Raw genomic sequence first — 27414 nt, forward strand, 5'->3', positions numbered from 1 at the left:
TGAACGAATAATTCCAAAAATCAGGGATCACTAAGTGTACCTCTAACAGAGCCCGGAATAAAAAAGTTCCGCATTCTAAAATATGATAAGAATTTTATAGAATATTCCAGAATTGGTTGATTCATTATGTTTCATTATGGAGGAACGCACAGTGGCTCAAAATACCGATTTGCGACTGAACTACCAATTTAAGGACATGTTGTCTTCAGAAAAAAAAAACTTGCTGCGTATGCGTCGGAACGAAGTGCTTTCTCTTGATGTATGCTTCTAGAATAGAAATCACTGAAGTTTTGGAGCTGAACCTTTTGATTTAGCAAAAACCATTCAACCTCCAAAGAATTTTGAAAGTACACATTTCTTATAAAATCAATATTAAGCTGAAATTAGCTGCAATATTATATTAGTTTATTTTGTTGTCTTCAACTTCATCTATGACCAACGGTAGAAACATAAGAGGTGAGGCAAACCAACATCTACATTTAGAAAAATCCTCGGTCGAAAACTAGCAAATACATTTGGTAATGCAAACATTAGTAGAATGTACAAATTTTTGTACATATAGTCAACAAGTCCGCATCCCTACCAGAGGTTAGTATATTTTACTCGATAACATTAGTGAATTTGGATTTTGTCATATCTGAAAACTGGTGAGAAAAGCGTGTATTAACCATTTTTATTGTTGCCATAAGGCAATACGGAGGCATAATAAGGATATAATTCTAATACGTGCATTTTCGGCGGGAAAATGTAGCCGATATGGGGCTTACAAATCATGGTTCTGCTTGACATATATGTTTATTAGTACGGTAGAAAATGACTATAGATTGGTAGCATTTACCAAAAAATCGTAATATTTACGTATTATTTCTCTCAGTGTACTTCAACTTAAATTAGAACAAGGTTTAGAAACGTTTCAGGGTTTGTTGCGATACACACTACATATAATCATCATAATGTAAATTTGGAACGAAAGTTCTGAGCACTGTGGTTGTTGTTATCTTATATGGAATTTCAAGATTTTATTTTGAAGCGATCCAGTTATCAGGCCAATATTCGATGTTTTTTTCAGATCGGAGCCGATCTCCAGAGAGGGCGCAAGAAAAACAAATAGTAATCTGAGGAAGAAGTGTCTGAAAAATAAGGCGAATAAGATATAATCTACCAATTCACTCTCTCTAGATAATTCTTGACAGATTCGTGAACATGTTGTCTGGCGTTGTCATATTATAAACTCATCTTGTCGAGTCTATTCTCACATTGTGGTTGTGTTTCCTTCCTGTTTAGAACGAACGTTATGAGCGTTTCGTGGAGCGATTTATCTATAGCAAATCTCCGATAATTGATTTTTTTTGATCCCATTTATTTATTTATCAGGCTCATTAGCATTTTATCTGTAACAGAGCCGGGTTTTTATCGTGTACATGTACATATGTTTATGTTTCTATAAATTGTAAATTACACAGTAGAAGTAGTAGCCATTTAAGCGTTAGGTTTTTCTCTTCCATTACATTATGGTAAATTACACTGTAGTAGCCATTTAGGCGTAAGGGTATTCTATCTGTTCTTCCATTGTTCAGCAGACCGGACAGCGGAGACTGTTGATATTGATCATTGTTGGGTTATTTATAGAACTCGATGTTTCTTGCAGAGCAGAGCAGTTGTATGGATAAATCGATCTTTGTTCCACCGTGAATCGATCTCCATCGCTGATGATGGTTGCATGGGCGTAGTTATTTTATAACAACACAAAGATGGTCAATTGAGGGCCCTGAGTTTGAACTCACGATCGATCGCTTAGTAAGCGAACACGTAACCAAGTGGCTAAGAAGACCTCCTATTGATATTTTATTATGGAATGTTTTATAGAAATAATTCGTTTTAGAACACGGCTTTTCTTCGCAACTTCCCCGCTACATCTTCTTGCGGGTCAATTACTCCGAGTAAATAGAGCTGGGACTTCCGCAAGCGCCAAATTTGCTCAAGATTTTATTGCCCATTTTTCAGTGCTACATTTTTGATTCTGTCTAAGATTCTGATTCTATATTCAGAATCCAAAATATACCCCAAATATTTGAAATCCAGTTTCGAATTTACTTTCCAGTTCCAAACTCTACATGGCGATTCCAGATTCATATTCTCGGCCCAGAATCGAAAATTGCTTCCAGATTCCATATTAGATTTTTAGATTCATTTTCTATACATAATTTCAGATTCAAATTTAAGATTTGGATTCCAGATTGAGGTTTCAGTTTCTGAATCTCGATATCCAGATTCCGAATGAAGGTAAATTCACATATGCAAGATTCTAATTTCGTAATCTGAATTGTTGATTAAGATTCCACATTAACAGATAACAGATTTCGCTCCCAGAACATCATATAATATAATTTCACACGATCTCAATCAACATGTAACCCTTTGAACCAGGCTCTTGACGATAGTACTTTGGGGATAATAGAGTACCATGGTCTTTCTTTTCGCTATTAATTCTGTCAACAACTGATAAGTGCTTGCTATCGACAAATGGATGATAATTCGTTCACCATGAAAAGGGTATGGTGCACCACGAGCTATTGAAACTGGGTGAACCTATGAATACTGATTGCTATCGACAACAAATGATAAATTTTTACTTTGCATTGATGGAAAAAAAAGACCGGAATGGACCCAAAGATACGGAGCACACCGCTAAACCCGTTCTTCGGTCATTATCGGAACAGTGCACTGGGACCCCCAAGCTTCGTTCTTGCACTTGCTGCGAGTGTAAAAGAGGTTTAATTTTCAATTTTCATTCTGAGTGATAACTTTCGGGTAAAAGTGTCTATTAAAATCCAGACTTCTTCTTCCTCTGTAGGAGCATTGTACCACTGCGACTGTTAGTATGATTGTAGTGCATCCAGACTTCTTGTTTTTTTTATCTCATTTATTTATTTATTAGGCTCATTAGCATTTTAGCTGTAACAGAGCCGGGTTTTAATCGTGTACATGTACATATGTTTATGTTTCTATAAATTGTAAATTGCACAGTAGTTAGTAGTAGCCATTTAGGCGTTAAGTATTCTGTTCCATTACATTATGGTAAATCACACAGTAGTAGCCATTTAGGCGTAAGGGTATTCTTTCTGTTCTTGCAGAGCAGAGCATTGTATGGATGAATCGATCTCATTTCGACCGTGGATCGATTTCCATCGCTGATGATGGTTGCGTGGACGTAGTTATTCTATAACAACACAAAGATGGTCAATTGAGGGCCCTGAGTTTGAACTCACGATCGATCGCTTGGTAAGCGAACGCGTAACCAAGTGGCTACGAAGACCCCCTGAGACTTCTTGTGTGCGTGCTTAAATTTCGAGAAATGAGTACCGAATTTCTCTTCCTCGCAACTTCCTCACAATCGATGAGACCTATAGCAAACGAGCTGGGGTTTGGCTCTTACCCTTCTCTTTTGTTGTGATGCGTTCATGCGTTTTTGTCTTTTATTATGATGCGTTCAACAATGCCTCGTCGCATTTCGATGCGAGCGAGGTATATGTGTTATATACTGTCTCGGCTGTTATCTGCTTTGCTCATTTGTTGCACACAGTTCACAATGACTGTTAAGATACAAGACAGTACGCAATAACGCAAAGCACACTATCTCTTTGACGTGCTGTGCGAGATTTAGGAGTCTAGAAAAACAGTGCGGATTTTCATTATAGTCGCACTATAGCCAGCGACCAGTCAACAGGCTTCCTTAAGGCTAGGCTGTTAACTTTTAAAAATGATGCGTAAAATAAAAGCCTCCCTAGGGGAGAGATTAGAAGAAATTCATTCGCACCTATAACTTTAAATGAGGTCTTCGTAGTCGCATTGGTTGCTCGTTCGCTTACTAAGCGATCGATCGTGAGTTAAAACTTAGGGCACCTCAACTGACAATATTTGTGTTGTTATAGAATAAATACGTCCACGCAACAATCATCAGCGACTAAATTTGGACTAAGATGGACCAAATTTGTTTCACATATCATGTAAAAAGTTTGAACTTTCAAACCATCAATTTACTGAAAAAAAAATCGAGAGCGATTGAAAAGGCTGCCAATTCTCAGAAATGAATATACTGACGTAAAATCCGATTTCCGGATCATAAAAAAATGAATTAAAAATTCAATAATGTAATCGGGCAATATCAGAGCAAGTTATCCTCTCTCCGGCACCGACTAGTGCTTAAGTAGGCTGCTATCAGCCTATTGGTTGAGCGTCAATTTTCTTGTGCACTGTTTAGACCGGTATGTACCATTAACAATTATTCAAATATTTACGCCCCTTAAACGAACGATACCGCATTTGAAGGGGCGTACACACTTTCAATCGCAACAAACATGAGAGATAAGGGATACCGCTGGATTCAATTTCTATCCAGCATGGGAAAAAAACGCCTGATAGAGCATTTCAGTTCCCAAATAGCCAATTTTATTGACACTTTCCTAGCTCCGGCCATCAAAGTCGACCAACTTTGTCGCCCACCATATCTTCTCCCCTCGTGATCATTAATCATATGTATCAACTGCAGAAAAAAATACTTTCCGTGCGAATCTTCTCGCCTCAACAGTGGTCGCCACTCTGAACACTTTGCCACCACCCGCTTCATTTCGCAATCACATTTCAATGGAATGGAGGAGCACATGTCTGCGAGTTGGTTTTTTTTTGTTTGTTTCGTTTCTGCAAATAAAGGCAAACCTGGCCACCGGCTGACATTTGCCTTGTTTGTATTCTACTGTAAGAGTACCATGTATCAAGAACCGCATCTGGTGTTTATTTTCGCTGCCACCAGTGGAATTTCACATCCAGAGACACCAGGACAGGATTTATATCAATGAGTACAGTTTTATTAAGTGTGTGGCTAAGGTCAAACCATTTGAGTTGCTAATGTACACTTTCATTTATGGGAGCTTTATGAATCGAATTCCCTGAAATTTGCATACGGGGGACACCGAACGCGAAGGTGGGTTCACTTTCGCGCGATGACTCAAACCGGCACCGGAAAAGATTCAACCATCGCCGTCATCGTTATGTGAACGAGTGGTGATCATCTAGCGGAAAGGAATCGAAGGCGCAAATAAAAATGTTTTATTTGTCATCGTTCTTCCAGTCTTGAAATACTCATGACAAATCAAATCATCGCCTTCTAGTGCTTCTGGTGGGATTGTTCTTCACTTCTTGAAGGGGGATTCGCAATAAATTCTTCAAAGTCATCAATTCTCAGGTGTGGCCCAACCGGGGATGATTCAGCTTAGAGTCGAAAGTGTAAACAGCATACAACTGTTGCCACACTGCGTTTGCTAATCACAAAGAACAATCATCATTCACTAGCAACTTGTATTTTATAAGTCGAAAGGTCAACCATTTTAACCCCGGACTTGGTTAGGCTCCCAAATGAAACTTCAAGACGGACAAAGCGCCTGACGGGCGCCAAAATAATCATTCGTTTAATATATACTGAATCAGAGATATTTATCTCGCCAATTGTCAACAAAAAAGTGTAAAGATTAACACTCCGATAATATCTACGGTACACAACAACTACAATGACGGCACTAACGACATTAGACCAAGGGGTGTTGCGAACTGTGGTTCCGATTATCTCCGCGCAACACACCGAGTTTCCACCGTTGGATTATGTAAGCAAACCGTTTCTTTTTATTTAATTTTCTGCGGAACTAATATTCGCTTTGAAATTCAACACACTTGAAGTAATTGGATATCTGGACCGAACAAAATGCATTTTCCCTCGTTAAATAAACCAGATTCAGTCGACTGTGCGGGCTCTAACACTGCGCCAAGACACACGCCATGAACAGCCGCGCGTTCAACATATCAACACATCTCCTCGCAAGCACTATCAGGGCTTGAGGGGGGAGACCCGTCTCCACAACATACGAGCCATCCGACGCGCGCGTCATGCGTGTAACTTTCCCGAGTGCACTTTTGAAGCCCACGACGTTTGCCAACGATTAATTATTCGCACAAATGTATCTCTCGTTCGACCACAAAATTTCTTCACTTACAACAAAAACCGCATACCCAACATAGACGCAGCAGCACCACCACACAGGGCTAACTATGATTCCCCCCTGCACAACAACCTCCCCACGCTTCGCTGGGGCATGTGCCAAGCCCCGCTCTCCCTCTCTCTCTCACACACAGATATTGTGACAACACCGATGAATCAGATCACACTTCAGTTCTTCAACCGCAAAAAGGTTCACTCGAATCCGTGATGATCGATCCCACTGGGTTTCGATACGCACCCTCCCACTCAAGCAGTAGTCCGCGCCCGTCGCGTTCACACTGATTCAATTCGCACGTTCGCCCCGTTTGCAAAACAAATGGAGACTAAAAGCACTGGGCTGGAATCGCCACATAAACCTAGCGGTGGTCGCCCCATGGCTGCGGAAGGCTCTCACTCGCAGTCCCTCTCTAGCTCTCTTTGTCGGGCGCTTATCAGAGATGCCAGAATAACGGCAATATATGTAGTTATAAGCTGGGTGATGCGGATAGAATCAAATTGGTTGTCACAAAAAAATCCAATAGAAATGGCCAATAATCAGGAGAGGAAAAAAAGTACTACTTTTTTATAATAATTCTTGTAATAATACCTAGAGAAAGTATTGTCATTAAAGGCAAAAATAATCGAATTATTAAAAATGAACGAACTACATTTTTTTTTATCAATTAATGCTAGCGTTTCAAATCATAAGGGCCCAATTGACATTCTGGCAGAGACTGAAATACAGAAATTCTAAATTTCTCTAAATATAATTCAATTTTACTTTTCACCAAATGTTGGGTTTTACTATTCTAAACACGAGAATTATATTATTTGAACTTTTTACTTCATTAAAACAACAACAAAAATACGTATTACATAAATTACAACATTTATTTCAATTCTGGTTCGGTCAACAAGGTGAATAAACAAAGCCAAAGTCACGAAAACGTTTGCTTCTTTTACGCGGAACACAGACAGCATGGGGAAAAACAAGGTGCAAGAATTTTTTTTCTCAAGCAAAATGCACATGCATCTTGCACTGCACTGCGCACCAACTAGGTTATGAGTATCAAATTAGTAGGGGAAGGTGGCCCTAATCCGACACCCTAAATTGCAACAGTCATTCATCACATAAAATTCTCGTTTTTTGGTAACTTCGAAGTCTGTGTTAGCCGGCTTGTATATGTTTGCAATGCCGATTTTCCCAGGCTGCCTGGTTTTGGACTTTGTGTTAGGGAAACGCGTTCCGGTTTGCAAAAAAGTAGCCTGCTGCTATCGTGCAATGCCGATTTCTCTGAACTCATTGATTTTGATGTATGTGTTAGGGAAACACATTTCGAGAAAAATCAAAATGTTATTTATTTTGCAAATATTGATCGCATTTTTTATGCAATTCATTGAAATACGCTAGAACTCTAAAATATACCAACCAACATACGTGCAATATAATTAACAATTAATCATTTGTTGTGTTTTCGAAGCAAAGGATATTAGAACTATACTGGAATACTGACTTTTACAAATTTGTTGGAGTTCTCATTCGTTGAAAAGAACGAAAAATACACAATAGAAATACTATAGAAACAGTCTGTGACACCGAGCGTGAGGAGGGTTGAATTCAATTTGTGATAGTACGAAGTTTTCCAGATCTGTCCTCCCATGATAAAATTTAACCATGTGTTTTTGCACCAGTCGAAGACTCTGCTACATCTCAACTCTGTTTTAAATGTGCCTACCGGTAAAAGTTCATGAGGCTTTCATCAGGCTTAAAGCCCAATTTCAATCGCATTTGATTGAATTTTAGACGGATTCGAACATACAAGGACAGTCCGATATGTACTTAGCCTCATCGCCCGATGGTATCAGTATTGCAAGAGAGATTACTTATCGTGTAGTACATTCTCGTAAACAGCTACTGTCAAAATTCCAGCCGAATCGGACTCGTAGTTTTGTTTTGACCGTGTGTGGAAGCGGGCGTATCCACGGATTTTAGGAAAATGGAAAAAAAGTAAATTCCGCCGTCGCCACGGCCAAATTGGTCGAATTGCACTATGAACTACTGCCCCGAGATGAAAAATAAAAGGTGGGAAGATTCACGGCTTTTGTTTGTGTCAAACTTTGATTGTATTAGTAGCCAGGAAGATAGGAAGTTCACATACGAAGCATACCAGTCAGTTACTCAAATGGTACAAAATTGAATGTGTCAACGAATAACGTGTATAGATAAAACAAATGTTTATCGATAGATAGCGATACTCTTACGCCTCAAAATGATAACAGTGTAATATACAACAAAAGTTATCTTAAGATAAAAAATGTACACGAATGAATTTGGCTCTGTTACAGCTGAATTACTAAATGAGCCTAATAAAATAAACTGTTGGGATAAAAAAAAGAATTACGGTGAAAGAGGATATACAGAAAATAACTACATATTTCCAAAAAATATTTTTAGCATTACATTCATCATTTGAAAAATAAACAGAACATGTCACGAACCAAAATGTTTCATTTTTGTTATTTCTTCTTATATCAGAATTAGTATTCTAATTTTTACTATGTTTGGATTTTAGAGCTTCATCAACACTTCATTCGTCTAAAATTAGGACGGAAGTGGAAAACTTTTCGTCTCAATTTAGGTCATATGGAGTCTAGTAAATTTATTTTTCAAGTGTATTTTACACAGAAAAAAAACTTGCTACTTTTTTCTCATGCGCTGTAAAATGTTTTCCGTCAAAGGAAAAAAGACGGGTGGGTAATGTCGGGGACATAACCGGAGTGACTTAGGACTATACAAAGGGGACAGCTTTTGTTAAATATATATTTTAAATATATTGTTTTATTTTCTTCTCCTACGTGAATACCTACCTATCTACCTGAAACATGGATTAGTTTACTGTTTACTCTTTATGAATATGTTGATGGTTCTGAAAAGAACCTTTGGTGTTGTGTTTTTGTTATCACTCGATATTCCCATCTTGTTCGGTTAAACCTTCCTGTTTAGCTATTGCGTTTGCCACTCGCCACAGCTTTCACAGTTGGAAAATTTCTTCCCATCCAGCTTGTGACATGTTGTTCAGTAAATTACATTTAATGCGACGTGCCGGAGAAACACTTTGCCACTCACTGAAACTAATTGTTGCCTTGATGAGCGCGGAACCGAAGCTGCTCTGTTCTTGATGCGGGTTTTCTGATTGTCGTGAGCAGCTTTGCAAGCCAACTCGAGCACTCCGACGGCCGAAACTCTATAATCGCTGTTAGGTATACTGGTGCTCCGGCACCAATCCGTTCGGTCTAGTTACCCTTGCGGAGCAATCAGTGAATGCGACCAACAGGGAACTGGAGACCTGCACGGTTCGAGTGAGACTTTGCCTTTCCCTTAACTTGTCCTCCTTTGTTACGTCCACGATACCGATGCCGTACCACCACACGGGTTTACGGTTTGAAAGAAAATAAGATATTTTTTTGGGGTCCGCGTGTTTTATACTTCAGCGGTACACACTCACAGGATAGAGAAAAATCGGCAGACTCAGCCAGAGGGGCGAGTCCAACGAGACGAACGAATGAGCGTTAAAAGGGAGCGATGGCAAAAAAATACATTCATTACGATTTGTTCGTTCGTTGGATTCACATGCAGGCTAAAAAGGGTCCTTTTCAGGATCACAAAATTATCTTCAATCTAAAGAGTTTATTGTTTTGTTATCACTCGATATCCCCATCTTGTTCGGCTAAACCTTTATGTTTAGCGATTGCATTTGCCACTCGCCACAGCTTTCACAGTTGGAAAATTTCTTCCCATCCAGCTTGTGACATATTTTACAGTAAATTACATTCAATGGCACGTAGCATTACCACCACTCAGTATCGGATTGGAGGTAATTTTAACCTGTAATTGAACATTTGCGATGACAGTGGCACAGTGTCGACTTTCAATGTGGGGTCATAATTTGGACCCCGAACTCTATGTTTACAAAAATTTCCAACTAAATATGTCGCATTACATGTCCGTCCAATTAGCTAAATGTCGAGATAAGTGTAAATTACTGTACTTTCAATCTAGAAGCAATTTAAGAATTGGTGAAAATCAATAAGCTCAGAACAACTGCCAAATTCAAATACTCATCATATCCTGGCAAACAAATTATGAAAAAATCAATTTGTGTTTTATTATTATTTTGGATATTGTTTTAGAAAGCATTGAACTGTATTTCCTAATCTCTTTTTTGGAAGGTTTAATGGCCCTGAAAAGCGCCTTGTTTTATGGAATGGTTCCAATTTAGAAAACTTAGTACTCGTGGTTTTGAAAAAAACCATTTCGAACGCCCTCGATGCCGCCTTGTTCTGGATTTGCCACCAAAGCAGTTTGTATAAAGAACAAACTTTTTTCTTCTGCTACCTGATGCCGTTTTGCGATTGCGTTTGCCACTCGCCACTCGCTGCAACTGCCTGTTGTCTTGATGTCCACCGAACTGAATGTGTTCTGTTCCGAATACGGGTTTTCTTATCGTCGCGAGCAGCTTTGCCAGCTAACTCGATCACTTCGGCGGCCGAAACTATATAACGCCGGCTAGGTGGACTGGTGCACTGGTACTAACGCGCTCGGCCTAGCTACCCTTGCGGGAAACTCCAGACCAACACGGTTCGAGCGGGATTTTGCCTTTCCCTTCACTTTTCCTCCTTTGCCATGTCCAGACATAGCTGCTTGGGTTGGTTTGTTGATGTGTTGTGACGCGAACTGATGTGGTGTACGGTTTGAATGAGAATGATCGTTACGGAAGGAAGGAAGGTATTGTATTATAGAGACTTTAAACTTTTGCAGTTCATTCGTCTCTAGCCTTGAGAAAGGTCCTTTGAAAACTCTACTCTATTCTACTCCAGCGCTACCACCTCCGCCCTCTTGCCTTGAGAAAGGCACTCGATCCCTCGCCGTCCAGCCCGTCCAGCAACGATGTTGTCCAGTCGGTGTCCACACAAAGAATGTGATCGTTACGGCAGCGGAAACGGGGATTTTTAAGCTGACTGGCTGGCTCGAGAGTTACGCATGTGTGAGACTGCGACCAATGTTTCGTTCATTTTTTTCTTTTTCCTCCCCAATCGTGCTTCATTCTATTTCGCTGCTGCTCTGGTTGCCCGTTTTGGTCGGTACGATTTGAGGAGCACAAAATGGACCAATCAAAAATGGGCACATAGTGCATTTTGACAATGCTTGATATTTCACAATTATTCAATTATTTATCTCAAGAAAAATGAAATGTTATTCGTTATGATAGATGCGTAGATATATTTCCTATCAATTGATGCAAAAACCTTTGCGATCTATTGAGAAATGCTCGAGTTATAAGCGTTCCAAATCTTGCATTTTTTCCTACTTGTGCAGTGCCTAGATTTCCATTTCACCCCCTATATCTTCCGGTTAGACGTAGTCCTACGTCAAAACGATTTTGTAACTCTGACTTTGTTCATTTACGTTTTTGGTCGATGTAACGAGAAGTAAAGTAAGATTGAAATAAAGTTTAGAACACCTCAACAATACTGAAATTTCAGTTTCTGCTAAAATTTCAGTTGGGCCCCTATGATTTTGAACGCTAACATTGATTGAAGAAAAAAATACTAATTTGTTCATTTCATCTGCTTATTTTTACTTTTAATAACAACACTTTTGCTATGTAATGGACTATTATAAGAAAAGTAACATACATAAACAAAATCTGTGACGTCACAGATTTAAAAATCTCCCCACCTTTCATTTTCCATCTCACTGCTGCCCCATCCACCGCATTCTCCAGATTTAGCTCCGTGCGATTTTTTTTGTTTCCAAACATGAAAAAGTCACTCGCTGGGCAGAAATTTGAGCCGAATGAGGAGGTCATCGCCGCCACGGAGACCTACTTTGTAGACCTCGAGAAAACGTATTTTTCAGATGGATTAAAGAAGTTGGACCATCGCTGGGTCAAGTGTATCGAGCTAAAAGGAAACTATGTTGAGAAATAAATCGTCACTTTTCCAAATTTTTTGTTTTTTTTGGGCTAAGTACTTATCGGACTGCCCTCGTATTTTCGATAAAAGTATTATTGATGTTTATTTTGAATTTTTTACAATCCAACAAAGTGTTAACATTTTTAACTACATTTTGGCAAAATATATTTATCAGTTTTTATAAAAGGCGTGATGCCTAAGTTTTGCCACAAGGGCTGCGTTTCTAAATAACGTTCCAATTAAACATGTATACCAGAGCATTTTTTTGTTGTTTGAAACTAATATTTGTCTTAAAACAATTCCACACAATGATATTTTTATAACTTTTCTATTCCTGCGAAGCATGGTTCTTTATTCGGTCTATTACGAAAAAAATAAAAAAAAATCAAAGGAATCTGACAAATAAAAAATCTACGAATTTAACCGAAAAAATTCTGGCATCCCTGTTGCTTATCCAAAAACACGAAACAGACTAGACGCGAGCGTGAGAGAATTGGGCCGACTAAATGACTGACAGAGCACAACCAACTCTCCCGTCGCTGCACTGTCGCATCACATGTAGGGTTCTTGTGTATGCTACTGGCATTTATGCTATTGGATTTTCATTTCACGGCAAAATAATCACTTTCAAGGAGAACTGAATGGAGTAGTAGTATATTACGGAGCCGGCGCAAATCGGTGCTAATTTATAGAACTTCGAGTGAAGTAGAAAAAAATGGCATTAATGCGTTGATTAAGCTGATATAATGCTGTTCCCAAAATTAACTAGTGGGGGAGCGGTTGACACGGCAATTACATTGAAAAGGCAAATAACACGTGCTCGAAGACCATTATTTTTGCTAGGTCTCGACGCTCTGTTTGAATACTTCAATACTCTGGATGCAGAGAAAATAATTCATAATTTTAAATAACTATATTTAAAATAACCATAAATAACATTGTATCGAAAAATTACCTAAAACTAATCAAGAAAATGCCAAATTTGGTATGCGGAGGTTTTAGGGAACACAAAACGTTTGGGTTGGGGGGGGGGTCTGCCATATAAATGAAACACAAATTTCTGCATTACTCGAGAACTAATCAAGCTAATGGAACCAAGTTTGGCATATGGAGGTTTTAGGGAGCAATAAATGTTTTTATGGTGGTTTGACACTCCTTTCTCTTCTCTAAAGAGGAGGAGGAGAGGGTGCTGAACAACTCGAGAACTAATCAAACAAATGGAATTTAACTTACCATATAGAGGTTTTAGGGATCGATAAACGTTTCTATGATGGTTCGACACTCCTCCCTTCTCTCTAAGGGGAGGCTCGTAAACTAATCAATCAAATGGAGCCAAATTTGGCATGTGAAGGTTTTTGAATATGAGAAATGTTTCTATGATGGTATGACACCCCTCCCTCCTATGAAATGGAGAGGGGGTCCCGTAAAAATAATACACATATTTCAACCAAACATATTCCAACCAAACATGACAATTGAATTTTTTTAATATGATAAAACGCACTCCTATATCTTCTTCTTCTATCTATATAAATAAAAATGGATCACCGAATGTGTTGTCTAAACGAATTTCGAAATCTTGTGATCTTTTTCACGAATGTATACGGAGTTTCTATGAATAATAGGTAACGGTACACGGTATAAACAAATAACTATTAGCGTGGAAAGATGAGAGGATTTTTTTGAAGGGAAATTGATTCCGACCGCAATGCTTTTGAATAACATCATATCCAATTGTGCGTAGATTCGATGTTATATGCTACTGAGCATGTGCATTTTTTACGATCTTACGAAAAAAAGTTTGCTCGGCACCTACGAGCATATCTTATCTCATTTTTCATAGTCTTTAGTGAGACATGTTTTTGCTAGCTAGTTCTGTTTCATTTTTTCTTTTTTCCCATTTGCTAAACTATGCTTTTTACACCGCAACAGTACACCGAATCGCAACACTTCACTTTTGGTATCCCTTCCCGTGACCCGTCTATTCTTTTGCATTCACAGTTGTGCTTGTACTGCTCGAAACGTGATTCGAATGTTTCGAGACAACAAAAAAAAACACGGAGGGCGCGCATTGTCGAATACATAATCGGCGGCAATGCGATGCTGTTCTCTGCATCGGAGCCCTATTTGGGGACGTGCAAATCTGGCCAGATCATGTCACGCTGGATCACGTAATTCTACCAAGCCCAGACGCCACATTGCTGACGGTGGCTGCATAAATTGTGGTGAAGAATTGGTGCGCGCCTTGACTGGACGCAAATATGATGTCACCAGAACCGAAAATCGACGCTTTTTCCTTGCTTATTTCAATAAGTGTCAGGCCACTGACACACGCCTTTTATGTGAGTTTTTTTACTCGCGTGTGTGTATGAACATTGATTCCTGTCTCGATTTCATCTTATTTCGCGCCGCTGAGATTTGCAGAATTACATCACCACAATTCGCGCGAAAGTACATTTGCGACAAATTTGGCGTTAATACTCGTATAAGAGGCTGTGTATGGTGCTAAATTAATACCTTCACCGTAACCGCCGGATTGGATTGGATGACGGGGGCAGCGAGATTATTTGATTCGATTGGCATCCCGTCTGAACTCTAGTCTATGCGAAGTCGGTCAAATTTGATGTGTTTCACACACTACTGACAGGCTCGTGTGTGCGTGTTTATGCAAATTAGATGCTAATTCTTTTTTTTGGGGGGAACCGGTGATAAGATTCTTGATCCGTGAGGTGTACCTCTGCGGAATTCCGCGATTGGATTTTGATGGTTTCATTTTGTGGCCGAGAAGATAATAAAACTTGTTGGTTTACGGTCGAATTAACTTATTTTGTTTCTATGATTGTGCGTTTTTTTTCCCTGTAGCTCCACGATGATGTATAAAGCTAACGGAGAATTCACAGAAATATTTCACCGAATTGAATTTCAAGATGAACGAAATGTTGCCAGTTTTTGTTATTCAACTAGAATGGTTGTTGGCGTTTTCGGCGCAAAGCGGAAGTGTCTGGGGTTAATTTGTTACGATCGGAAACGAAACCGGTTGCCTAGATGTCACAAATGTTTAGTAGGTTAGTGGCGATGGCGCGTGTGAACTATCTGGAAGCAAAAAATATAACCGAGGCGAGTTGAATGGTAACAGGTTATTGAACGATACGGTAAAAGCGGCTGGACTCATAAGCGGCACTGAAACCCGTACTGAAGTCATCGAGTCACTGCGGAAGGAACTGAATTTAAGGCGATTGGATTTTTCACATCCTTTTTCGGCATTGTCCATCCTCAACGCGTACGACCAGCGAAAATGTAAAAATGCACTCTTGTCCAGCATATCGAGACATCAAGATATACAGAATTGAACGCTCTATTTAGATTGATACAAGCAATTGAAGGCATTATGCGAACATACAGATGAATCGCATGGCCATAGTCAATGCAGGGTATGGTGACGAGCAAGACATCCAGTAGAGTCTACCGAGAGTAATATGTAGGACTAAGAAACAATCGGGGAGAAAAATGTACAGGAGAAGATGTGAGTGAACATAATCAATGAGCCCCTAAGGGTTGATACAAAAGATGAATGTAAATAGGAGAAGGTGATTCGACCACTCAAATTGCAACGGCCATTCATCACAAAAAAGCTCGTTTTTCAGCAACTTCGATATTGAAATGAATATATAACTTTTAAACTATGTTTTGTACTGGTCGATGTGGTTCACGAGTGCTTAAAAAAAAGGGGAAAGCAGAGGCTAAATCGGAAGTTTCATTTTTCGACCCCTAACCAACCTAACCGAAAACGAAATTGAAAGAGTTGAATTTAGTGTTAAAGCGAGACAAATAAAGCTTTAAAGCGAAATGGTGGCAATAAGAAAATCACATGCACAAACGGAAACAGAAAGAGCACAGAGTTAGAGCACGCAATTTCATCGCCATTGAATCAAGTGTATTGAAGCTAGCGGAAACTACCATGAATAATTTACCCTTTATAAGACCGTAAAAACTATGCAACGAGTCGACTCCAACTTCAGGGAACATAATCCTTACATGAGGAAAAACACAAATTTACCTTTGAAATATTGAAACAGTTGAAAAAATTTGTGGCAATATAGTTGCCACGGCCCGTCAACCCCAAAAACACTGCCTTGTAAATTCACTTTATTGGTTATGCAAAAAAAAATTAAAACAATATTTCTAGTGCAACGATACCGATCATTTCATCGATTTACAATCAGCCATTCCATGTCAAACCGTTGTCGAATGTTTGTTCGGGCCATCGGTTGACTTTGAAAAATCATAACTTAAAAACGAAAAAAAATCACATCTCTGAATTTTGTAAATGTAATGTAAAAAAATCTCAGCTCCCAAGAAAAAATATTTTGAAAAATATAGCGTTCTTGGACTAGCGGCCATGAAAACAAATAAAAACAAATACAGGTCGGATTCCATTATATACAGACTCGATTATATCTGATTCGATTATATACAATTTTAGACTCGATTATATACAGTTTGAGCCAGTCTAAGGAAACAGAGTCCGAAACAAAAAAAAAATTCGAACATATGCGTAAAATCCAAAAAATAAAAAAATTAAAAAATCCAAATTAATTCAGGAGGTGATAGAGGGTAATATTTGATGAAAAAAATCCTTATCAAATATTACCCTCTATCACCTCCTGAACGAATTTGGATTTTTTTATATAAGAAAGATATTTCATGACTCTAAGGGGATGAACTAAAAATTAAATTCTTCTTTTATATTGAAAAAACGAGAAATATATGCATAAAAAACGATACAAAAAAAATATTTTGACTCGATCATATACAGGATTCGATTATAGACAGTAAAAATAAATCCGAGACTGTATATAATCGAGTCCGCCCTGTACAATAAATAGAAATACCAACCAATTGTCTTTTATTTGATATGTCGATCATCTAAATCGGTCCACTAGTTCAAAAGTCATGAATTTTCAAAAAAAAATCATTTTTGGGAATAATGCGCAAAATGGATGACTCGGACCGCCCTCAAATCGAAATGGATACCCTTATACAAAAACTATAAAAAAATACGAGTCTAATGTATTGCGATAACGACCAAATATACACTTTTTCACGAATATCTAAGAACCACTATATCGGTTTTGCATGGAATGACTGAATATTTCTAGTGCAGCGAAAAAAACTGTTTTTATATAGTTTCAAAGAAAAAAAAAATTGGATTTTATTTTTATAGAGAAAACTGCATGATCTTACAAAGTAGATCCTAAATAGTACGTTTACAGTGAAAAACTTATCAACTTGTTGCATTTTCAACGATTTTATACAAAATTTTCATCGGCGCTCTAAAATCGAGGTTTTTTTTACATAAAAAAAACTCCCGTAAAATAAAAAAAACTCCCGTAAAATTTTGGAATCCAAAAAAAAATCGATTATTGTCAGATACATTCAGAAGTTTTTGGTTAGGTGAAATATTGGAATAATATTCCAAATGCAGCGAAAACAATATATTTCGTTGGTGGCAATATGGTTGCCATGGCCTTATGAAGGGTTAAATCAACAAATATTTAAAAACAAACATGTTTAAAAGTAATTTTCTCTACCAGCCCCGAAACATGATTGACAAACTCTGTACATTTTAAAATCGTTCAATCGTTTGATTTGATGATCATTCATTAAAAAGACTTATTCATATTCGCATGTGATTTCAGATATACACGAAGCATATTTTAATTAATATTGTATACGATTGTGTATTGATTCGAGCTCGAAGACTTAGCATGTGCAAAGTCAAACTTCGTTATACCTGTTAGGTTCAATGAGAGAATACGCGATCGCTTCACCGATCTCGAAATTGATTTATTCACACGATAGTATGATACATACATAGACCCCTGCTACGGTAACATGGTGATGATCCACGTGCTCGATAATCACGGGTGCTGCCTCATAAGTCAATTGCATGTTTACGCAGGTAATGATCCATAATAGGGATGTTAATCTGTTTAAAATGCACGTACAGAAAATAAAGCGGTTCCATGATATGAGGCGCTCCAACGTGCCGGAATCATCAGCATGTGCAGCGGGATGATGTGCGATGCAAGGTCACATACGGTCTGGTGAACAGAAGAACCTCCGAAGGAAGCCCCACCAAACCCTGGCTGAGGTTCGCTTTCTCGGCTATTTTATTGTCGTTCCTCCCAACACAATCACGGGTGGGAGAAAAATGACAATGGCCACTAAAATTGCCTCAATCTGGAAGTAGATCCAGAACGTGTTCCTGCTGTGCTCCGCCAAAGGTTACTGCACAACTGCAACCAGGTATGGTAAACAGTGTGGAAGCATGTTTTAGGTTCGATCACGTGCCCTTTGTGTATGCACAATGCAAGTGTGCAGCTGCTTTGCAACAGAGCGCAACAATGATAGGGAGGATTTCACAAGCGTGATGACATTTTCACCTTTCCTACCGCTTCATTTTCATCGTCACGTATGTTAATAGAAATAAATTTGCATGTTTAATTGCCTTCATTTTATCATCATCATAGGTGAGAAGTTCGTTGGAAATTCAGCCAATTCGCTCACTGATGATTTGTATGACAAAGTGCGCTAAATGACCGTCAGCATCAACTTTTCATTCGTTCGTCAAAATATTTCACTAGAATAGCCTTCAGGTATGCAACCCGCGGTACAATAAGTGCAGTTTTATACAGCGGCTCGACTCTTCGAACAGACGGCATGGCGCGTGATACGAAATATTTCCTGGATGTTACTGATTGCATCCTATAAAAACAAACATAATAAGAGGTATTACTCTGAATAATATAGTATTTACTATATAAAAGGTGTTCATAAATCATGAATCATTCAGAAAAAACTCTTCTACGCATATTTTCATGACCAGGGTTGCCAATGTTACTAAAAACTATTTTTTTCGCCACAATTGGAATATTTGTTGGTTTCAGGCAACTAGTAAATGCGAAGAGACGAATGAACTCTCAGAGTTTAAAGTCTCTCTAATTCAATACCTTCCTTCCTTCCTTAGTAAATGCGAGTCGATTTCCTCCATGAAAATCACGGGTTTGTGTTTGTTGAAAAGTCCCAAGTCTCTAGTAGCTCTTAATATAAACTGACCAGACGTCCCGCATTTCAACAAAATGTCCCGCGTAAGATTCCGTCCCGCGAAACGTCCCGCATTTGGCAAAAGAAACGAAAATGTCCCGCGATATCAATATATTTCAATATCACAATTTGATCATGTTGATTTTCTTAAATGGATGAACCTTAAAAAATACTTTTATTTGGCAGACTGTTCAAGAGCGCATCCAAAGATTAATACGTTGAGCTGGTTTCATGGCACCGACATTGGGCTTTTTGTTTAGAGAGTGTCAACTGGAAGCGACAGCAACGAAATTGGAAAGTGATTTTTATAAAAGTCCCCTATTGATTCGTAGGGACCAACGTGAGTCAGACGAAAAGTTCATCTTTGGTCCCCTAGCTCAGTCAGGGCTTAACGTTTTAAATAAGCCGGAAGAACTAGTGTATACTCGACAGGAAGAGGCAGAGTTGTTTGATGAAGTATCGTAAATGAAGCGCTGGGCGGTCTTACGAAAGTTGGCCGGAACCTGATCCATGGCCGATGAAAAGATGTATATCGGCGTGTTATTTTACCTTTTCGTGGCATTGGTGGTCGTCTGTCTCTCTATTTTGGCCATTCGCCCAAAAGTTTTCTATCGGGCGCAGCTGGGAAATGTTGGGAAGGTTGGTGGTCTTCGCGACAATGTTTATCTCCAGCCGATCCATTCTCCAATGATCTTTTGGCATAATGGGCTGATCTCAGGTTCGGCATAAAGACCACATAACCTTCGCAACTCCGGCAAGCACTTCGTACTATATATCTCCCCGTTCACCAAATGACTCGATAGAAGAGCGCCTTCGACATTCCCTTAACGTCTGTCAGAGAAGGACCTTCTTCGGGAACTTGATGTGAATGATATATTCGACGTCATCGCTTATCTGGGGAACGTAAAGTACCCGGTCCCCTGCCATTCGTTGAATTCTAGCATCAAGTACGTCTCGTCTTTCATTATGAGTACGAAAAGTTTTTCACCAGTACCTCAAGCTATTCCTTCTGGGTGATTGCCTGCTGTTCAAATACGGCCGGTCTCGTCTGACGCTTCCGCATAAAGATGTCCATTTTGGCCAGATTCTTCTCCACCGTTTGGCCGGTGGCTGCGATCCCCCGGCTTAAGGAGCGGCAAAGAGATGATATTCTAAATACCAGATCGGCTATATCTGGCGGACAAAAAGTGCCTCAGGATGTCCAATTATTTCGCTGTGGGGTGGAGCTTGCAGTATGGAAAAATCATCAAGTTGCTTGACAGTGCTGCTGCAACGAATCAACAGCCTTGAATCATTTTTGTTGTAGGCTTAATAAACGTAAGATTTGAAGAAAATTAGTTCCTATAAATTATCTTTCATCGCCATCCGAAATTAGTTCATTTTTTTGAATGCATACGTTAACACTAAAATCGATGAAAAATTAATTGAAATTTTCGAGCATTCCATTCGGTAATTTGAAGAAAATTGCAGAATTTGAATCCTGCTTGCCAGGCGTAAATGCTCTGATTGAGTGAGTGATTTTCGGGCGTAAACAAAATCTAAACCACCGAAAAATCACAACTGAGTGCCGATACTCAGAAATAAATAATACTGATCAGTTTAGACTCGCTAAACTATGGTTTATGTTCACATAACGTATATTCACAACGTTTTGTTTTTTGTGTCCCGCGTTAGACTTCTGACCATCTGGTCACTTTATCTTAATATCATAATGCGTTCAAATTATGCAAATTTTTATGTCTTTTAACAATTTAATTCAAAGAGAAATTATGATCATGGTTTGTCCACCTACGATCATGGTTTCTCCGAGAAATGACCATGGTTTGCTCGGTTTTCAAAATCACCATTTTTGAACGAACATATTCGAATTCTCAAGTATATGTTGCATTTCTCATTGTTCTGAGTTTGCTGTCATTATATTGATAATTAAGGCTTTCTTCAGAATATTGTCTTTTCTTGGGCATTTCAAAGGTGAACAGCACTCAACACAGAGACACTTTATTTCTGCTACGCGCAAAAGACACCATAAACAAACTGCAGTGCGCCAAGCGGCTGCCATAGTAATCATGTGGACTAACCAACATTAGTGCATCGGACAAGCCGTGGTCAGAATTAAGATAATCGAGATGCATTAATTACACAATTTAAATATAAAAATCTGATATTAATCGTGTGCAAGCATGATATTTACAATATTTGTAAGTGTTATAATCAGAAATAATCTGAATACGTACCAAACAATCATCTGATAATTGATTAAAAGTTAGCTCAAATGAGGGGCACATTGCCACCAATAGAACGAAGACTTCATGAAGCTTGAAAACATGTGAATCCGAAAAAATATCTTATAAAAATACTATGAAACATGAAAAGACAATTTTATTTATATGTTTGGAAACATTTTAATATATGATTTAGCACCAGTGCGCATTCAAAAAATTTGACAAAACCAAGATCATATTTTCAACTGGAGAAAAAACAATATCAAATACCCTACTCTATTTTTTTAGGGTTGCTAAAAATGTACGATATTGATTTGGGATCATTTTTATGTAAAAATTTTAGAATGCCGACAGAAAATTATGTTTAAATTCGTTGAAAATGCAACAAGTTGATAAGTTTCTCACTGTAAGCGTTCTATCTAGGATTTACTGTGTAAGATCATGCAGTTTTTTAAATAAGTTTTTTAAATAAGTGGTGTATTGGATGAAAAATTCAAATTTTCAATTTTTGCTTTGTAAGTCTAAATAAAAAACTTGAAATATTTTTGAGTTTTTGCATTATCTAAGCCGCAACAAAGTGAGCTTACTGGGCAGCGCCAAATTGCTACCCATTTTTTAACTGATTCAATACTATAATTTATTTTTAATCAAAGGTGTGCGTGTTCTTTCTCATGTGAGAATTATGATCTCTGAAGTTTGGGTCGATTTGTTGCCTAATTTCCACGGTCTTATAAAGGATTGAGTAACAGGCAATTATATATTCGTACCCCCAGCAACATTTTTGCGGATTTCTTAAACACTCCAATCTACTTTTGGCAACGCTTAAAATATTGTAACTCACCAATGCATAAGTAGAATCTCATTTTTCTAATGGAACAAATGTATGTAAAGGGGTTATTAACGTTAACTCTATTCTTAAAATCGACCTGTTTTATGATCTGACACCGTTACTGAAAGACGTAGTCTTACCTAAAAAAAATAACCAAACTACCTGCTTCCGTATATACAACATCAAAAGTAGAAGTGAGCGAGTATTCACGATGCGAATGAACGATTCTAAAGCTCTTTTTCTTAACTTTCTCTTCGAGTTGTAGTACAAACTTTTGACGTGAGACTACGTCTCACCGGAATATATGGGGGGAGAGGGGTGACTGCTGTGTAAAATGAAAACCTAAACACGAAACATGCAGGAAAACAATGAATGTTTTCGAATGCTTATAATGCTTATAGCACGGTAATCTACTGTGTTAAAGCAAGGGTTGAAAATTTGGGTTCCTAAAAATAAAAATGAAATTATCTATGTTATAAAACTGTATGCTAAATTGCAAAATATATATCTGTTTTCCTTGTCAATAAACCACATTTTTTGAGCTTTGATTCCATTTCGTCTAGAAATTATCAAAGTGAAGATCCTCTTCCTAATGGATGTAAAGAAAATGGTGTAATGCAAGTAGAAAACATTATTAACAACCTTTCGTCAATTCAAATAACTTGTCTAAATTCTCACAATATTTCGTAGTATTGCGACATTCGGCTGGTAATACTCCGGCTCTGACATACATTTTTATTGCCGAAGAAACAGTTTCGCTCAGCGTTTGTGTTGCTACCTCAACGCGCATCTCTCCAAATGCTGACAAAAATATATGCTTGGGCGTTGCTCTAGGAAGTCTGCTGGTATCCTCGTGATATAGCAGCCTTATATGTTCCCACATAGCAATTTCAGTTTCAAAAAACCGCATTATTGCGTTTTAGATTGTTACGCGCTGATTGGTGCATCGTACATTACAAATATGTTTGTGTCTCGGTCAGCGAAAAATTGTATTTCTCGGTTCACTCCAAGCTCACTGAAGAGGGCTCGATTCGCCGAATTTTAATCGCACACATTTCGGATAATATCCTACACACCCATCACTGATACTAACGCAATTTTCAAAATGGTGTGCAGAGAATGAGATTTGAATCTATTTTTGCTAAAAAAAAGTCACAGGAGGGTTGTGTCCAAGACACGACCGCATCGTTGACGTAGGATTCCGTTAGGCCATCCGCTGCATGCTGATTTTGGATATGTTTGAAGAATAACATTGTTAAGCTCTACGATAATGATTTGGCTCTGTTTTGTCTGGTTGTTAGGTATTGTTGGTTCACTCCACCAGTGTCCATAACCGAGTGACAATGATAGAAGGATGGTGAATAGTCATTAGATGGTGCGTATCACGTACCAAAGCCGCCCTCTGTGGTCCTAGACGAGATGGCTCCTGTGTTATGTATGGGTGAAATAAGGAAAAAAAGCTCATCAATGTAATATAAGATAATTATCATCATCGAACACAAGTTTTCTCACCAGAAAAAAAGTGTTACTTTAGTATAGAGAAAATATATTTGAAGTGGAAAAGGTAATTTCATTTATATTTTTTTATTTTCTGAATGTTAATTCAACCCCTTTCTTTTTTGCTTTAAACCCAATGGAACACGATGCTACATACCTCAATGCGAATTTCAAGTATGAGCATATGTGCATATGTGAAATCACTTTTTTGAATACTCCTTCATTTTTCCAATTTTGTTCGTCGCATGAACTTTCCTTGGGGGTTTTCCCGTTTCATATTTCAAGTCATGTTAACACAATAGCTACCATATACAATTTTACACTCACAGTTGTGCTAAAATTTTCACAATACATGATCGGTCTTTGATATAAAATTTTACGAAGCAACCAACATAAAAGTTCCAAATTTAAATTTTATTTATATTTTATCAAGCATAAGTTCTATTCAGTTCATTGAAACATCATTCTTCAATCAACCCATCGAAAGATTCTTATTGGAACGAAAATAACAAAAACACACTCGTTCATCGCTCCCAACTTATTCGTCAGCACGTATGTAATCAGCAATGTCCACACTAGTTACAATGAGCACTATCCTTTTTAGCGCGTCTTTAGTTAAACTATCGATCACGATCACGAGACTATCATAAAGCACCATCTTTCAATGGATACGTGTCAAAATTTGACAGCAATTGGTTGATTGGTTCGTGAGTTACAGCATTGAGAGTTAAGCAACTTATGTTATTGTGAAAAAAATGGAAAAATTCGAATTTCGTGTATTGATGGCAAAATTGCATGAATTGGGCTTCGAATTGCTTTCGCATCCACCGTATTCTCCAGATCTGGCCCCCAGCGACTATCAGGTCTTTCTGTTCGTAGACCTGAAGAGAATGCTCGTTGGCAAGAAATTTAAGACCGATGATGACATGATTACCGGAACCGAAGTCTATTTCGAGGAAAAAAGGAAAGAGTACTGGTATAAAATGGTATTAAGTTGCATCGCTCTCGAAGGCAATTATGTTGAATAATAAAATTGAATTTTGTAAAAAAATAATAGTTTTACTGTGTTATTTTATAATCTTTTCAACCGAATTGTTACATGGCATTTCTTCAAAATCTTTTCTTACACAGCAAATATGTTGAATTCAATTGAATTCGAAAATTGTTTCATTCAAGCAATAATTCATTCAATTCAAACAAATAATTACTAAACCAACGGTAGTCCCACGTCAACCTTGCGGTTATATCATAGATATCACTCATTTTTTTGTTTATAAAAAAAAACGCAAATAAAAAAAATGAGAACAAACCGACTAATCATTCTTTCGATCATTTCTGCTGAGCAACACTTCGCAAATTACGAATAAATTAGAGAATAAGGAAGATTTACGCTTTTATTTTTTTGCTTTCATTAAGGAGGGGTATGGTCCAAAAAGTGATCGATTTTAATAGTTTTCTGTTGAATTTCATATTTATATTGAACCATATCCCTTCTATATGTTATTTTATGATATTTGAACCATTAAACATTGATGCATTTGGTGAGTAAAGATTCTTTCCACAGTATGGAGCATGAAACCAAAAAAATGATTTCTCTGCAATTCACTGTAGTGATGCTGTATGATTCTGGGGAAAATATATGAAGGATCAAAATATCCCTGCAAAGTTATGCTCTCAATGGCAAAAATTCCAACTTATGGCCAGCATAAAAAAACCTCGAACAATTTTTGATGAGAAAACAAACATATTCTAAGAGGATACAATTTTGAAGCGACGTGAAAGATGGCAAAAGATTGAAGAAAAAAATTAAAAAGTGTGTATAATGTAGAATAAAATTGAATAGAAGTAAGTCTGCCTATGAAATTGATGTTTTTGTTTTCTTGAAAATCGGCGCGAAAACCCAATATGAGCTATCCTGGTTTTTATTTTAATTTTTTTCTAATTTTTTAGAATTATAGTTGACAACTCTGGATGACGCTTACCAACAGGAAATAAATCTACACGAAAATGTGTGTATACACAAAACGCGAAAAATGATACAGTTTATCTTTATTTTATTTCAAACAAATAACGTCTCTGAATAAGTCTCATCACGAGAAAACCCATGTGAACAAGTCCTCTGAACTCGTTTCTTGTATAGACAAATAAAGCCACCAAAAACAACAAGTATACTTACACATGTCCATGTGCCTTTAATCACCAACCCATTCTCAAAGTTGGCTTGAATCTCCAGACAGTCACTGAGGGAGGGTCCCCAGTGTTTAACGAGTTTGCCAAGGAATGAACTTTGAACGGTGAACTGCACCATTGTGTGCTGAGATCCTTTACCCCGTCGTCCTGCGCTTTCTCTCTTACTTTCGGGTCAAGCCGCTCACTACGCAGATACAATCCGTGCCAAAATCACTACCTCTATCTTACGATGCACAGACACGCACACGCACACACAAGTTGAATAAATAAGTTTAATCGCACACTTAGAATAACAATTAAGCCTCTAATCCGATAGGGTTCTGTACATTACTAATATTATGCCGTAGTGATAGGGTCTGATGTTGACCGAATAACCGACACATGTAAGACGAACTTTATGGTAGCGTTCCGTCCGAGTTAGTCGGCAACTGTGTAAAACTACGCCTATAATTACTGCTGTAAGTCTTTTATTCTCTCACCACATGAGCTGCGAAAAAATCCGCGACGGCTAAAACTCGACGCGGAATATGTACAAATTGGAACCGAAATCGTTAAAGTAAAACAATAAAATTGCACTAATAGACTCAAGCCGATAGACCGGGCATTATGTACAGAAAGGACGTTCGCCAATCGTCATCTCATCTCGTCAGCCCGTTGCAGCATCACACACCGATCACCAAACTCGCCGCACAGTTCGTTCGAGCCAAGTTCCCTGGGTACATTCTCTGCTGCAAACCAAAACCCCGGCTAAACTGCACTACACACTCCAGCAAACTGTGGTCTCACACCCCGGATGGACCCCGATGCTGCACACGGGCAGGAACAACACTCAACCGAACCGTCCGGAAGCTGACGAAAAACTAACAGCTCGATGCGTTCTTTTCCCTGTGACATCAACTTGTGACTACGCGCGCCCCTCACACGATGGCAATGGCGAGATGCTCGAGATTGTCAGCCAGACAGAAATCAGCACCATCATCATCCAACAGAAGCAGCCGCAGCAGCACCGAAGGTTCGCCGCCGTGATGCACACACAACTCGTCTTGTTTACCTTCGTGAAGAAATGCATCCCTGCCCGTCGCCCGGGGGACCGGCGCGGCTGAGTGAGGGGAGACGGTGGAAACCCGAATCTCAGTACTACGACCCCGTCTCGTCGTGATCATCATTGAAGAGTGTGAAAATGCGGCATAACCAACACCAATGGCCAGGGGGGAAGCGTGCGGGAAAACAACGTGGAAATGTGTCTCGGGTCATCTATAAGAGCGGAACTGGGGGGAGAATAGCGAGACAAGAAAGAACGGAAAGAACGGAAGTGAACTGACAATAATACGCGCGCGATGCCACCATTGAAAAAGAGCAATGGACAAAATGTGTTTGATTTGCAAATTCCTGCCGAACATCGGCTTTTGGTGTATAAACTTCGGAACTGTTGTTTTGTAGTTGTTTTGACAAACATGTAAACAACATAATGCAATGATGATTAGTGGTGGAGTAACTTAAATATTATAACTAATAAACAACTGTAAACAACTGTAACAACTGTAATTAATGAAAACTGACCCCGG

The 27414-nt window shown here is 38.4% G+C and overlaps 1 protein-coding gene across 11 annotated transcripts in view; it reads right to left on the minus strand.

Moving 5' to 3' along the window:
* Window positions 1-27414, minus strand: part of LOC129764846 (leucine-rich repeat flightless-interacting protein 2) — a 123886-nt gene that overhangs the window by 28791 nt on the left and 67681 nt on the right. For 2 of the 11 annotated variants that reach the window (XM_055764375.1, XM_055764390.1), the window contains exon 1: window positions 6061-6378. The exons of 4 other annotated variants lie outside the window; for them this stretch is intronic. In XM_055764375.1, the coding sequence (XP_055620350.1) occupies window positions 6061-6067 (7 nt within the window). In that variant the 5' untranslated portion in view covers window positions 6068-6378. Of the gene's footprint in view, window positions 1-6044; window positions 6379-23552; window positions 23589-25835; window positions 26696-27414 lie in introns of those variants that run through there. 5 more of the 11 variants (XM_055764399.1, XM_055764384.1, XM_055764421.1 and 2 more) reach the window with 4 other exon arrangements.

The sequence above is a fragment of the Toxorhynchites rutilus genome, chromosome 1 (assembly GCF_029784135.1).
Source record: "Toxorhynchites rutilus septentrionalis strain SRP chromosome 1, ASM2978413v1, whole genome shotgun sequence".
Lineage (NCBI taxonomy): Eukaryota > Metazoa > Arthropoda > Insecta > Diptera > Culicidae > Toxorhynchites > Toxorhynchites rutilus.